At 33.1% G+C, this 17332-nt stretch overlaps 1 protein-coding gene and 1 long non-coding RNA gene across 2 annotated transcripts in view; one reads left to right on the plus strand and one right to left on the minus strand.

Moving 5' to 3' along the window:
- Nucleotides 1-4949: 4949 nt before the first annotated feature.
- Nucleotides 4950-17332, minus strand: part of LOC144858656 (uncharacterized) — a 158364-nt gene continuing 145981 nt past the window's right edge. The window contains exon 4 of the long non-coding RNA XR_013616653.1: nt 4950-5006. This is a non-coding gene — a long non-coding RNA (uncharacterized LOC144858656). The remainder of the gene's footprint in view (nt 5007-17332) is intronic.
- Nucleotides 7803-14240, plus strand: LOC144835952 (uncharacterized). The gene is made up of 2 exons (XM_078691088.1): nt 7803-9761; nt 14177-14240. The coding sequence occupies exon 1, from the start codon at nt 8251-8253 to the stop codon at nt 9715-9717; it is 1467 nt and encodes a 488-aa protein (XP_078547214.1). The 5' UTR covers nt 7803-8250; the 3' UTR covers nt 9718-9761; nt 14177-14240.

Consider the following 17332-nt stretch of genomic DNA (forward strand, 5'->3'; position numbering starts at 1 on the left):
AGTACTCAATGAACTAACTACACATCACCATCAAGGGGTATCCCAAGGGTTGTCTTACAGGATACTCAATGAACTAACTACACATCACCATCAAGGGGTATCCCAAGGGTTGTCCCACAGAGTACTCAATGAACTAATTACACATCACCATCAAGGGGTATCCCAAGGGTTGTCCCACAGAGTACTCAATGAACTAACTACACATCACCATCAAGGGGTATCCCAAGGGTTGTCTTACAGGATACTCAATGAACTAACTACACATCACCATCAAGGAGTATCCCAAGGGTTGTCTTACAGGGTATTCAATGAACTAACTACACATCACCATCAAGGGTTGTCTTACAGGGTACTCAATGAACTAACTACACATCACCATCAAGGGGTATCTCAAGGGTTGTCTTACAGGGTACTCAATGAACTAATTACACATCACTATCAAGGGTATCCCAAGGGTTGTCCCACAGAGTACTCAATGAACTAACTACACATCACCATCAAGGGGTATCCCAAGGGTTGTCTTACAGGGTACTCAATGAACTAATTACACATCACCATCAAGGGGTATCCCAAGGGTTGTCCCACAGAGTACTCAATGAACTAATTACACATCACCATCAAGGGGTATCCCAAGGGTTGTCCTACAGGGTACTCAATGAACTAACTACACATCACCATCAAGGGGTATCCCAAGGGTTGTCTTACAGGATACTCAATGAACTAACTACACATCACCATCAAGGGGTATCCCAAGGGTTGTCCCACAGAGTACTAAATGAACTAACTACACATCACCATCAAGGGGTATCCCAAGGGTTGTCCCACAGAGTACTAAATGAACTAACTACACATCACCATCAAGGGTTGTCTTACAGGGTATTCAATGAACTAACTACACATCACCATCAAGGGTTGTCTTACAGGGTATTCAATGAACTAATTACACATCACCATCAAGTGGTATCATGAGGGTTGTCCTACAGGGTACTCAATGAACTAACTACACATCACCATCAAGGGGTATCTCAAGGGTTGTCTTACAGGGTACTCAATGAACTAATTACACATCACCATCAAGGGGTATCCCAAGGGTTGTCCCACAGAGTACTCAATGAACTAATTACACATCACCATCAAGGGGTATCCCAAGGGTTGTCCCACAGAGTACTCAATGAACTAACTACACATCACCATCAAGGGGTATCCCAAGGGTTGTCTTACAGGATACTCAATGAACTAATTACACATCACCATCAAGGGGTATCCCAAGGGTTGTCCCACAGAGTACTCAATGAACTAATTACACATCACCATCAAGGGGTATCTCAAGGGTTGTCCCACAGAGTACTCAATGAACTAATTACACATCACCATCAAGGGGTATCCCAAGGGTTGTCCTACAGGATACTCAATGAACTAATTACACATCACCATCAAGGGGTATCCCAAGGGTTGTCCCACAGAGTACTCAATGAACTAACTACACATCACCATCAAGGGGTATCCCAAGGGTTGTCCCACAGAGTACTCAATGAACTAATTACACATCACCATCAAGGGGTATCCCAAGGGTTGTCCCACAGAGTACTCAATGAACTAACTACACATCACCATCAAGGGGTATCCCAAGGGTTGTCCCACAGAGTACTCAATGAACTAATTACACATCACCATCAAGGGGTATCCCAAGGGTTGTCTTACAGGGTACTCATGAACTAATTACACATCACCATCAAGGGGTATCCCAAGGGTTGTCCCACAGAGTACTAAATGAACTAACTACACATCACCATCAAGGGGTATCCCAAGGGTTGTCCCACAGAGTACTAAATGAACTAACTACACATCACCATCAAGGGTTGTCTTACAGGGTATTCAATGAACTAACTACACATCACCATCAAGGGTTGTCTTACAGGGTATTCAATGAACTAATTACACATCACCATCAAGTGGTATCATGAGGGTTGTCCTACAGGGTACTCAATGAACTAACTACACATCACCATCAAGGGGTATCTCAAGGGTTGTCTTACAGGGTACTCAATGAACTAATTACACATCACCATCAAGGGGTATCCCAAGGGTTGTCCCACAGAGTACTCAATGAACTAATTACACATCACCATCAAGGGGTATCCCAAGGGTTGTCCCACAGAGTACTCAATGAACTAATTACACATCACCATCAAGGGGTATCCCAAGGGTTGTCCCACAGAGTACTCAATGAACTAATTACACATCACCATCAAGTGGTATCATGAGGGTTGTCCTACAGGGTACTCAATGAACTAACTACACATCACCATCAAGGGGTATCTCAAGGGTTGTCCCACAGAGTACTCAATGAACTAATTACACATCACCATCAAGTGGTATCATGAGGGTTGTCCTACAGGGTACTCAATGAACTAACTACACATCACCATCAAGGGGTATCTCAAGGGTTGTCTTACAGGGTACTCAATGAACTAACTACACATCACCATCAAGGGGTATCCCAAGGGTTGTCCCACAGAGTACTCAATGAACTAATTACACATCACCATCAAGGGGTATCCCAAGGGTTGTCCCACAGAGTACTCAATGAACTAACTACACATCACCATCAAGGGGTATCCCAAGGGTTGTCCCACAGAGTACTCAATGAACTAATTACACATCACCATCAAGGGGTATCCCAAGGGTTGTCCCACAGAGTACTCAATGAACTAATTACACATCACCATCAAGGGGTATCCCAAGGGTTGTCTTACAGGGTACTCATGAACTAACTACACATCACCATCAAGGGGTATCCCAAGGGTTGTCTTACAGGGTATTCAATGAACTAACTACACATCACCATCAAGGGTTGTCCCACAGAGTACTCAATGAACTAACTACACATCACCATCAAGGGTATCCCAAGGGTTGTCCCACAGAGTACTCAATGAACTAATTACACATCACTAGCGTAAAATGTTTGTACGTTACCAATGTTTACCGGCTAGGCCTATTTATTTATTCTATCTTTATACTGAATGACACTTTCAGTGCTAAAGAATTGATTTCCAAAGAAATTGATTTTGAACATTCTTAACTTTCAAAGCGCGCATACGCGCGAAAATACCAATGTTCAAAATTTTGCTGATGATACAGGAAAATGACCCTTGACATGAAGCATACGTATGTCAAGTGGTGTACTTAAAAATATCTATTGGTTTTCAATATATAGTCAATCTAAGAATTTCAGAAAATCGCGCATAGTCTTGCACAACTACATATATATGAGCATCTGCTGGCCAAGTTACAACATAACTGCTACCGCCGTTTTTTAGATCTGCTGCGCACAAAAAATGAGCGGAAAAATTGAAATTTTTGACAATAACAATATTTGTGCAGAGCGATAGCCTAATCAGAGCGATAGCCTAATAAAAATAATTCAAAGACAACTAAAAAAGTAATTTACATTAGTACACACACATTTACAAAAAGTATTTACAAAACATACAGAATATAAAAAACTGGAAGGAATACAAAACTAAGCCTAGCTAAACTAGGCTATATAAAGACAGTCCATGAGAGGACATTCGATGCGAGCTACTTAGGTAGTGCATTGTTTTTCTCTTTTTATCGTAATTAAACATACATATACATTTATGACAAGAAATGATGTGGTTTAATGTTTTTAAAGTAATATATGTATACTGTATTTACAAAACGTCGACAATTAGGGAATGTGGCTTTAAGATATCTTGATGATATGCAATTGCATATCATCAAGTCATTTCCGGTGGTTAATAATAATGATTTTTATTACACCACACATTAAATTAGTATCAACTGACCACTCTGAGGCTCAACTAAGTAAATTTCTATAGTTAATATTAAATATCTACTACAATTAAGTAAAAGAAAGTAATGAAAGAGATCTACTCATTGGTAATTATGTATTTAGTTTATAAGGTATGTTAAACAATAGTTAGGCCTATAACCAAAGTAAAATCTTATATTACTGTCAAATTCTGCTATAATAAATGTCGCGGTTCGATTTGTCCGCTATATCAGAATCGGTTGGTGGCGCGCATTGGAATGTAAACTTAATTTGCATACCATGAGTCTCTTCCGTTATAAGGCTTGTTGTTTGTTGCCGTCGGGAGAAGACATTTCATTTTCAGAAAGTTAATATGTATTAAGTCTAAGAAGTATTTAATTCTATATATCAATGTTATGATGATTCTTTGAACATGTTATACCATTATAATCGTCGATTATAATGGCTGGAAGGTGCTTATGATGTATATGTACAAGTTAACATAGTTATTCAATTCAGGTATATTTAACGTTGATTTTAGTGTTAACTGTTAATAGTATTATGTAATGAGATTGTGGTTTACCATAGTGTTGGTTAGTGTTAAGGTTCATTACAAGTATGAAATAACTATACATTATATCAATGTTCTAATATCTATTTATTGTACTTCCAGGGTTTTTTGTTCTCGTAAGAATAACGAGTATATATGCACATGCGGAAGGAGATTAATAAAGTTTTCTGTGGCAACCAACAGTGTTTCTGAATTATTTCTGCGTCAGTTATCCCTTCATAGAGGCGGGCCTCGCACGCTCAAATCTGCTTGGTTGAAGCTAACCTAATCAATAGCGGATCATCCTCAAATCGGATCACGACATGATCAAAATTCAAAATTCAAACCCTTTCCTAAATATCCTGACTATGGGCCTGTCTACCACCAATCATGTTCACTGATGAATTTATGTTAAGGAATCATGCATGGCAACTTGTAGAAAGTTGCAGGAAGTGCAGGATAATGCGTGAAATTCACATTCTAAATTTGTATATAATTTGCCTGGTCTCAGCTGTGCAGAGTTTTTCATGTACCATCCAATTGGTTCAGCATCATTTTTTTAATAAAAAATAGACTCACCTTGTGACTCCACAGTTCTGTATGCTCTGCCAACTCAAAAGCTCTACTTCGCTGTCAACGACATTTTTCCAATCCATGTCTCTGTGAATCAAATTAGTGAAGATTCTCTACAGTACATTTTCTGTAATATTACAAAATCTAAAAAAGGTCAAGACCCAGGTTTTAAACATTAAGAACATTTTACAGAAGTTCTGGTTTTGGGTATGGCTGCATTACAAATATATTGGGAACATGCCCCTAGTTTTTGTTAAACAGGGATCATTTTCTAAAATGCTTCTGAATGCTATTTAAAATGTTATCAACAAATAAAAAAGAGAAAGAATTTATCATATATTGCCATGTGTTTGTGTAAAAGGCCAGATCAATTACCTGCTCTAAATTAACTATGATGTAAAAAGTATACTCATAAGTTATGTAAGTAGATTGGTTCTTTTTAATAATCTAAATACAAATTCACAGTCTTTTTCAATGGTAACTATATAAACAATATTATTTAAAAAGCAAGCTAATTTTCACCATTTATAAATTGATTAATTTCCATTTGGGAGTTTCTCTGTGCCTGTCATATTTATATGTTATATTTATAAAGCAAGCATATTTAATTTAAAGAATCTAGGTTCAAATTATGTTGAGGCAGCTTGTTTTAGTTCTCACAGATTTCCTCATTTTCAATGTTTTAATTAATTTCAAGTATATCACCGGGTGGTATGGGATTTTTCTGTGCCACACATTTACAGTTACATATATGTTAACTAATTATAATAAACATATTAACTAATTATAATAAACATATTAACTAATTATAATAAACATATTGTTATTTTAAACAAAAAAGTTTACATAATTCACAACATTTCTGTTATATTAATAGCTAAGCTAGTGAAACTCAATATTAATAGAAATATAGTAGAAAAGGCCTAACAGCATCCGGAAGTGCAATGATGAGCTTTCAAAGAATTATTCTGCAATTTTCTCCCTGAAACCTTATCTGAATTAAATCATTCACAGAAGCAAGTAATCCTTTTTACTGGATAAACCGATAAACTAAACATGTATAGTTTGTACACTCGGGCCTTCACCTCGATGCTTTAACTGTATCTGATTAAATAGTCAAATCCGAAATAATTTATAGAAATCACACGCAATGCATATTACTGCTGCATCAACAGACAACACTTGGAAGACGATTTGATAATTCAATAATTTGTCAAGACACACTATTCTCACACTTGTAGCCACATTTCTAATAACCTCTGATTTAAACCTTTCGCCCTCAATGCAATATGGAGTACAGTTATTATTTGAGTTTATGAAATCTTTATGAAAATAGCAATAAAAAATGATATTTAAGAGTTATAGGGGGGGGGGGGGGCAAAAAGCATTTCATTATTTCTTCCAAATCCCTTTCAATACATTCATTCTGATTTACATCACAGTCGGGAAATGCGAGTACTTTTCGTCGGGGGAATATAATATAAAACCTATATTTATAGACTATTTAAAAAATTTGTAATAAATAAATAAAAAAAAACATGTAAAGTTTGTTTAGGCACGATAGCTATACATTCAATTTTCAATGTTATGTCTGTCATAAAAACCCCATCGATGGTGATAAAAGAAAGTTCCATCAGAGCAATGAGGGAACTGTGGATGGATAATATCTTTAGCAAAAATATACATAATACATAAAAAGTGTAATGTTACACATGTTTTTTGTTGTGTCTACTCTCGATCATCTCACACCGAGAGATTGTTTTTGCGGATAACTGGTGCCATTTATATAAATTTTTTATGTGAAAGTATAATTTCCAGGCATCTTAACAATATTTGCTTCACCACAGCAATACAACTTTTTGACCCCCCTTATGACGTTTTACCATGAGGCTGTAAAATGTACAACTTTAGCATTTAATACTTCAATGGTCCTGTAACATTTATTATATAGCAAAATACATTTTCAAGATGTTGGATATAGAACATATTTTTGTATTTTTACTTTTATAGACATATTGCTTGGACAGCTCAATTATAAGACTGTTCTTATATTAATGTTCTATTAAATGATGTTAAAAAAATAATAATAAACATAAAACAGGTATTGCATTTTTAGTATTATTGATATTATTATAATTAATACATATTCCATAAAAATCAAGATGTTGGATATAAAACATATTTTTGTATTTTTACTTTTATAGACATACTTGCCTGGACAGCTCAATTATAAGACTGTTCTTATATTAAATGATGTTAAAAAATAATAATAAACATAAAACAGGTATTGCATTTTTAGTATTATTGATATTATTATAATTAATACATATTCCATGAAAATGTCTAAATTATTAAATAAGATATTAATAAAATAATTTATATATTATTATCAGTTAATTATTGATTCTTATACCAGTATGAAAACAAATAATCTGCATGCTAATAATACTGGTACAAATATAATAGAAACTTAAATATAATAATCAAGTAATGTAGATCAAGTTTATAAAATGAATTATTTAAAAATGCATTCTTTATGTCTATCATTAGGGACTGAAGAAAAATTAATTACTAGAGCAACAAAAGAGTTCATTGTTGATTACTGTATATATTAATATTTAAACGGCAGTAAAACATGGCCTGTAAATATTCATTACCAGTAAATGTAGGTAATGTATGCATAGATGAAAAGAATTGAATATTTATATTTTCATATGATCAATAATGCATGACTAAGCTTCAGATAAATAAAATGGTAAGTATTATAAGATATGATGGTATATGGTCTTTAATTTAATTTGGGTGTTTGCTGACAATTCTGCATAAGCACTCAATGTAACAACACATGTATTTTGATACTGATCTGATGAAGCATGCAATGCACCAACTAGGCTCACGTTGCATGAATTAATCCCAATAGATTCATGTTAGGTGTAAAGGGGAAGTTGTCAGTTTGCTAGTCAATTTGCTAAATGAAGCCACTAACACTGTGCTCACAACCAATGCCAGCACTTTAGAAGTCCACTAAATGGAAATTGCAACTTATAATAGCAGTCTACTACACTGCTATTAGTTAAGGCAATATTCGTAACGGTAAACACACACAGCGATTTGGTTGGTTCCTTCACAGTCATAACTACTAAATATTAGATTACTTTTCATCATTTAGTTTGGCATTGCAGATGTTTGGCTCACAGTGTAGTTCATGGATGCAGATTGCTTAGAAGTGCTTGGAGAGTGGACAAGGACCTATGTTAAACTTTCTTTTTAACAAAGTTTTGGATGTTTATCTTGAAACTAGTTGAGTGACAATTGATACACATAGGACAAAATGTTTTTAGGATGTAATAACAGAAGTAAAAAAGATAATTATCAACTTTGGATTTTTACTAATATGCACATTTTTTTCACTGGAAACAGATTGCAATCAGTCAGCACTGCAAGTATTTTGATATTCTATACAACTTTTTCTTTTGCTTTATCAAATATTATCGTCCAAGGACCAGCTGATATAAATGCAGTAGAAGGATCTAGTGGTTACTTAACCTGCTACATAGAACGAGACAGTACTGAATACATCATCAAATGGTTAAGGGGTCAAGAAATTATTAGCAATGAGGATGTAGAGATTGATAAATTCAAGGAAAATTTTAGTGCTAAACTTGGACATATTGATGATCGTGAAAGTTACTTTCTTAGCATAGCCAATGTTCAACGAAAAGATGGACATTATTTATATACATGTGCAGTGTACAAAAGAGAAAAGCAAATAGAAAAGTCAACTCCTGCTCAGATAAATGTGATAGAAATTCCATCTTTACGATACCCAGAATGTACACCTATAATGGGACAAATGACAGATGGAATCAAATCATTTATAATATGTCGTTCTGAGAGAACAAATCCTTTGCCCACTCTACGTTTAGTGCGCAATGATGATGAAACTGTTACTTACGAAACAAGAAATGAAAGTAATTATATTGTTATTGAACACAGTTTTACACCATCTGTCACAGATGAAAACGACAAAACAACGTTTATGTGTATATTGGAAACCCCTGCCAAAAAAGAATACAAGCGTAACTGTTCATTTGGACCTTTCAATGTCATGCATAGACCAGAAATGACAATCAAGGGTGAAGAAATTGTGGTAGAGGATAAAGAAGTTATTTATATTTGCCAAGGTAAAGGAAATCCTTCTCAGATAGATTATCAGTGGAAATTTATTCCACAACTTCCAGAAGATGCTTATAAACTTGAAAGTTATAATTCCATTCTGCGTCTAACTCCCACATTAGAAATGACATCTACAAAAATATTATGTGTAGGTTCTAATTCAATAGGAACGTCAAGTACATTTTTTATATTAAACATTACATCTAGGGAAGATCAGGGGACATTTCTGCCAGCATCAGCTAGGCCGTATACTGGCAAAGATTCTAAAAACCTAACAATGGCCACCATTCTATCTATAGCTGGAACTTGTTTATTAGTGATCTCAGTCTTAGCTTCATCTACTATTTGTTACATTTATTTGTGCTTTCGCAAAAACTTCCATCCACTTGGGTATAAAATTGCCCAACCAGACGTGTACTCAGAACCTCGTGATAGCTTACCACCACCTGTGTTATCGACAGACCGTGTAGCTCGTTGGCAGAAACGCAATGTTGGGATACAAGTTTCCTTGGATTATATCAATGAAGAACCACTTTATAGTGAAACACCAACAGCTAAAGTCACAGAAATAGAAACAACAATTGAGGAAACCCCACAGAATAGGAGTGCAACGTATGTGTAGTAATTAAACAGGCAAATTGCTGTGCTGTTATTGAGAATGAAGACGTAAGTGAAAATTACTGTAATGGTTAAAAACTTACGAACATAGCATTCTTTTCTTATAATTTTTATATTAAAATTGGTTTTTCAATAATAATTTTGTAAACCCTCTTGTAGATTTTTATTTTATATCCAAATTTGTATTTATTATTTATTTTATCGATTTTGCTATTTTCATTTTAAAAAAACAGTTTATAATTTTTTTTCATACTATATACTGTATTATGAAAAATAAAAGTAGAAATGGTAATTTATGAACAAAAACAAATATTTACCATTAATAAATATTTTTAATGAGAAACCTATATAATGTCACTGTTATGTTTTATAATATTCATCAACCTATAACATTATAATCATTTGTAACATTATTTATAAACTTTTGTTATATATTATACTATTCTTGATGTTGATATCTTTTCATAAAAGTTAATAATATTGTAGAACTGTATCAAAATTGAATTTATTTTCTGTGAAATATCAACATCGTATAAGGTTTTCTGAAATGCTATTTTAACAACCATCGTCAAAACCGAATAACAGATCATAAAATATACTTTAAAAGGATGTTAGTTAATGACACTTAGATGCTGTTATAATACCCAAAGGCCACTTGCTGTAGCCATACTATAGTTACATTCTTAATCATTAAGAGTCAGACCACAGGTATTTTAAATTTTAGACAATTTTGAATGTGAATAAAAACAAACATCTAAACAATAGTTTCAAAACTGAAAGTGAAATTTGTAGTGACGGATCCATAAATTTAACCGGCCGTAGGGTTAAAAGTATATGTTAAGGGAGTTTCAGGACAAAACAGTTTGAGTAGTAGAATTAACAGTTTATTGCAACATACATACATACTATTGAACAAAATAATATTACTGGGTACCTTAATAAAAGTGAATTGACACAACATTGTGGTAATTGTAGAAACGTTTAAAGGACTTTAGGTGGACTATTTTTTTCAACTTACTTTCACACATGTTACAAATAGACACTTTTACAGTTATTCTATGAATATGTATCATAATTTCTCTATATTGTATGTAAAAAATTATGTTTTTAGTTATCATCACAACTGGTAATTATAAATAAACCATGTTCTGGGCTCATACACTTGATCATATAAGAGTTGCATGATGTATAAAAATATGTGTACCGCATATATAACATGGGTGTATGTGCGCTTACAATTTTTAAAACGGACAAAATTAACTTTTGACTAAATTAGAATGAGTTTCAGGCTCCATTCTTGATCCATTTTCTCTGTTTATGCCTAGTGTAGGTTGCAACTCTGTGATTGCTTTTGTTTGAATAAAAATTAGATTTATGGGAATAAATGTAAATTAAATTTACCGTAGCAGCTGCATCTCAATAAAGAAAAAAAAAACAAGCAAAAGCTAAATCTTTATCAATTCACATTGTTTTTTATTTTAGCATTATATATCGCTGAGTGGTTAAGAATTTGTTTTTTCCAGGTTAAAAATCTATATCCATTTTGAATAGAAAAGGGAAGTGTCTGGTTTCTATTATTCAATTATTTCATATCTTATATATTGATGCAACTTAAGAAAATAGATTTAAAAAAAAACATTTTCCCATTTGAATCATATCATTACATTCGTTTGCATTCTCTCTCATCAACTTCTGCCACTTAAAATATCTAAACAGCAATGCAACCAAATGTATTCCCATGTGTAAATACCTTAAAGATTAATGATGTATGTAACAGTTTAGAAGTAGGAATTGGACAATATCACTTCAAACAGCTTTAAAGCTTTTCACATACCAGATTACATACATTTACATAACTAATTATAATACAATTTTAACTTTATTGACATAAATGCGGTAGGCCTAATTGTTAAAATCAAAATACTATTTAGTTTAAACATCTTGCAAATTGACATCCGCCACGACACAGTGGCGGTTTCGACCTACGGCTTGCAACTTGGGCTAAATCATCTCAGGTCTCGCTGGTACACAGATAGCGTGCAATGTTACAAACCTGCTAGCTAACTCAACAACTCAGCTACCATTCGGCTATCAGTGTACCTGACCCAATTTCCGTTTCATTTTCATTTCAGTTCTCCCGATGTATAGGCCTAATGTAATTTTTACCTGATTCTGACATTATAGTAATTTATACTGATTTTCAAATTTCCTTGCAATATACTCCGATGATTTATGAATGTATTTTTGCAATATTATTTTGCAGTAAATTTTCATTTTTTAAACTTTATGCGTGGCCTGTGAAAAAAGCAATGAATGAACACGTTGCTAGCTGGAGAGGGCAGCAAAAACCTGAAAGTCACAAAGTGATTACACTAACATGGAAATGACTTCAACCGTGTTTGAAAATCTATTGATGAAATCAGAAATTTTGTTTAAAAATAAGGAACAATATCATATTGGTAATGATGAACACTAACGTTACTAAATCTATGTTTCGCGAAACATCTGAGATAGACAGGGTAGGTATCCTTCAAGAAGATTCATACATAATTTTTTTCTATTGTGCTCGCCTATCTCAGATTTAAGTTTCATTTATGGAAGAAAGGGTACAGATAAATTGCTTATCAATTTGGCAGAAAAATCATTCTCTTTCTTATATGTCTAGTTCCATGAACTTCCTTAAAATGATGTCGATCGATACAGAAATTTCTGTTTAAAAAAAATAGTTTTCTAATCATAAATATAGAGAATAATAAATCTTTAAACATAAAGCTATAAAGTTATAATGTAAACAATTTATTATAAAATATATTTTTATTACATGTGTTTTTTTAAAAATAAAACTTTCTCAGTTTACATCCTACTCCTATTTAATAGTACATGTAATGAGAATTCTCTATATGTTATGTAGCTTGAATTCATTGGTTAGATATTGTGGAAGATAACTGAAAGCGACACTACATTTGTGGCTAGAATACCTCAATACGCTCAATATAACTTTACTACACAATTATATAATATAATATATATAAATATTCAATCATTTTAAACATTTCAAATTTGATTAAAACATATGTTTTTTCAAATAATCAAGGGAATAATATTTAGTTGGTTAAAAAATATTTTTATTTGTTTTCAAAATTGACATTGTTTTATTAAATTACTATTGTTATACTGTAGTAATAAAAAATACAATATTATACAGGTAGTTATTAAATTTAAATATTCATGATTTAGGTGTCAGATATTTCACAACTAGATAATAGTGGTTTAACTGACATTACATTTTACTGTAGTTGTATTTTCTTTGTTAACAAAATGATGTTTTATTCATCATTAACATATTATCCATAATATAATATACTAATGTCATTAAGGAACCCATTTATATAATAACTGTGTATTGTATCATATAAATCACTGTGCTTCAAACTGAATATTGAAAACAAAAAGTGTTACATAAACATAAAATAATGTTTTGTATACAGTTTTAAAAAACGAATATTAATGTACTTTGAAAGTGATTAGTTTTTTGATCTGTTCAAATTCTAAAAATTAACTATATTATGTCAAGCTCAATTAGTTGAATGTTTCCTGCAGTTAAATCAAAGTAGCACAGGTAGCAATATGCAATCAGAAGCTTCATCATGTCAGATATATTAATTCCATCCCATAAATAAATAAATTTCCACTGTATGCAGTTGAAAAAAAATCAGCATAAAATTTAGATGGCTGTAATAAGAGAAAATGGGTAATATATGGTGTGTTAAGAATCTGTTGTGTGTGTACAAAGAGTGTAGATCTAAGTATACAAAGTAGAAATGACATCGTTTCTAAATCAATACTCATTTCTTTTTGATCTTACTAAGTGTGTTTGATTTTGAAAAATGCCCCAAGCTATCAAAAGAGAAACTAGTTAATATGATTAATGGGACAATGTTCTTTGCAGCTTCAACACGCTTACAAGCCAATTATATGTTGCACGTTATGAAATACCAGCAAACTGTGTCTAATACCACTTAAGTTTGCTGCTGGTAAGTGCCAATGTAAACAAGACTTGGCTTTCACAGCTTTGCTGTGCTTACTTTAGCATTTTATAATTCTGCAAAATGGTGAAGACAACATGTTTATCATCTAGAATCAATAACCATTCTTTCCTTCAGCTTAATTATTTACTGTTTTTGGAATGGATATACATAGAATCCAGGAGTATTAGACAAAAAAAGGTCCAAAGGTAGAAATAAATATTCACTTGAATGGAAAAGTTAAACAAAAAATGACCGGAAATGCCTGTTTTGACTTTTGACAATAAATTTGGATTTCTCAATATCTCATCAATGACTGACCATTAAGACTTCAAAATTGTCCTGTCCATTTAATACTTGTGACTACTAAGGTATATAATTGTGTTAAAATATTGTTGTTTTTTTTAAACAATGAATACAACTTTTAAACATATTTAGGAATCCGAAAACAGGACAAGTGGCAACAAAACAACCACAAAAACACACTTGTAAAGAAATCAAGAAGTAACAAATAATAGAGCCTTTAGTTAATTATGTAGTTGCTATATTAAATAATAATTCTTTGACCCACAAACGACTCATCAATATAACATAAATAGTTGGGTATCACAAAAGAATGTCAATCATTTTACAAAAATTAAATAATTACCGTACATGTTGCGTCCTGTAGTTCGCGTCTATATTTTGCAATTTCTTACTTTAAAAATAGCATAAAACGAACAATTAAATATAAAAATAACATTTCAGCAAGTAGTTAGTAACATTTTATCATAAAAACTCTACTGGAGGGTACCGGTCATAGATTTAGACCGCCACAAAAAGTTATCTACATTCCAGGGCCCTACCCTGGGGCGGATCCAGAGGGGGGGTCCACGGGGTCCGGACCCCCCCCTAAATTTTAAGGGTGCCCTCTTTTTAGAGGTTCAATATTTTATTTGTGTGACATATTTGTGTGTATATTAGTATGCACAGAGTAGGCTACACTAACCCCAAAAATAAAAACAGAAATTTATCACAATGAGCGCGATGTTAAGTTACGGCGGCCGATCAAAGAGCATCGTGAGAGGTGGTGACGCGTGATGATCTCTACTTAAACTTCTAAAAATAGATCGTTTCACACTTTTTACGATTCAACTCCGCGTACGTTACCATGCGCGCTATGTCATTGACTCGATTATTTGTCCATTGGTAAACACATTTTTATGTATTATTATTCTGAAAATAATTGAACTGTAAACATAATTCTTTGGGTATTTGTTTATTTACATATCATTCCATCAGATCAACTATTTTTTATTTCCATTACATCCAACCAAACATGTAAAAAATGTAGTTAAAATATCGTACTATCTAGCGCGTACGACCATACGCGGTAGATTGTTTACTCAAAAATCATCGAAATTACACTATTCAACCTTGTTTTTGTAGTTGAGCCTCTCATGACCTGGGATTTGTTTGTCTTCCTATGCCAAGATAATATAGTTCTACAAGTTGAAGCCATGTGCTTTTTTCTCTGAGAAATATTTATTATAAGTGCCAAAAAAATTGTTTTTTTCTCGATATGAAGCCTTTATTATTCAAATATTTTAAAGAAAAATCACACATACCATAAAGAAGGTTCATTTATTTCATTTTTGAAACAATATTTGTGAAAATTACGTGAGGCTCAACTACAAAACCACCATTTTGTGATATGATGTCATCGTAAGCCAATCAAAGCTGAGCTTTCCCGCGATCGGCAGAGCTCACGGTTGAATGATTTTGGATTCTGGCTATTTGATTGGTGGACGCGAATCACCCACAGCGGAACGTTTTCTCTCGCGTGTACCAAGAAGTCACGTGATCTCTCTGTACTGAACGCGACGGTACTACACAAATTTAGAGCAATGAATTTGTACGAATTCCGTTAAATAAACAACTCTATATATTTTATAAACATTTAATAACATATTTTATTGATATTTCCAATGTTGATATATAAAAGAAATTACTATAAAACGTAATTATATGTAATTATTTTAGCGAAAAATGGCGCAATTTGTTTACAACGTTCGTGGCTAAAAACGATCATTTTCGGCAATGTTTTAGACCCTATATTTCGAAAACTACAAGTCAGATTTTCGTAATTCTTTCTTTATTGGAATATTGAAACAAAATACCAACAGATAATGTTTAAATTGGTTGAAAAATAACTTTTAATTTTGCATCGTTATACCCTGCTAATAAGTGTCATTTCCGGCGAACTAGAAAGGTGCCATTTATCATGGATTTTGCGTGCGAGAGTGCCATTTCCGGCCATCTAAGTGTGTCCTGTAACAAAATTCGCTTCGCCACAACCCCCACCATGGGGGGGGGGGGGGGGGGCTGTGGCTCAAATACTCAATATCTGATGTGCCCTTTTTATCGGCGGACCCCCCCTCTCAAAAATGTCTGGATCCGCCCCAGCTACCCCAAATTAAACCAGAGCCATGATCTGAGGGAAACATTATGGATTGCTCATTCTTCTGAGATATATATATATGTTGGTAGAACATTATGATTGATTTCCTGAATATTTTCGGACTAAATGAAAATGATGATCTGCTGGTAGAATTCGTAAAGGAATACTAACATTAACAGCATGACAAATATAATCTAGAGATAATAATCTAGAAGTCTATAAAAGCTGCCACCTGAATACAGTATATTTCGTTTTTTGGATGAATTTCTGTTTTTGATGCAAAGTTCATGTGTGAATGCTTGATCAATTAAAGGTAATCTGTGATGGCGCTAGTAACACTCTGTTATGCGTGGGTAATTTGTGAATGACGTAGTACATAAACAAGCCTAAATATCGAGAAAAAGAGATCTGTTCATTGCGAGTAGGGGGGAGTCCGGTAATGTGTCATGATAATGTAACAAGCCAGAGATGTTGTAAATAAAATCATGAATAAATTTAGCTGATTGTCGTTGTTTTGTACTCGTCGTCAGAAGTTTATAGACCGACATCACATAACTATTTCTCATGTTTAGTAGAGCGTTCTTTGATTGAATCTTTTTGTTTTTACTATTAACATAATAAAGATACATTCTAGTCTGATTATTAAGTATCCAGGCAGTGATGAAGCGGATGAGTATTTTTGTAGCGTTCCATTTAAAATTATTTTTTTTGCAAAGAAATATTTTGGTTGCGAAAATCGTTCAATTCATTGGAGCCAGCATTCCTTTTTACAAACAATTATAACAATTATCCAACAATGATAAAATGCTGTGCGAGTAAATACAGGGCAGAGAGCATAATTAGCTTTATGACTAGGCCTTATAACTGACCCATAAATACCTAGTAGTTACAAATGACATAAACAGCTTTTTAGAAATGAAATAAAAATTTATTTACATCATTTTAAAACATCTTAATCTTCAACATCATCTGGTACGCTATTTCATTTTGGGTAGACAATTTGTTTGCTAATAAGTTCCATGATTCTCTTTTGGTTGCCCAATGGTCATCTTCATTAACTTTTCGATTGATGTTTTGGTTTCTTTGGTGATTGGTGTTTTTATGTTTGCTATCCAGGTAGTTTTTAGTATGCCAACTGGTCTTTAAACTTTCCG

This window comes from Antedon bifida, chromosome 2 (assembly GCF_963402885.1).
Source record: "Antedon bifida chromosome 2, ecAntBifi1.1, whole genome shotgun sequence".
NCBI lineage: Eukaryota > Metazoa > Echinodermata > Crinoidea > Comatulida > Antedonidae > Antedon > Antedon bifida.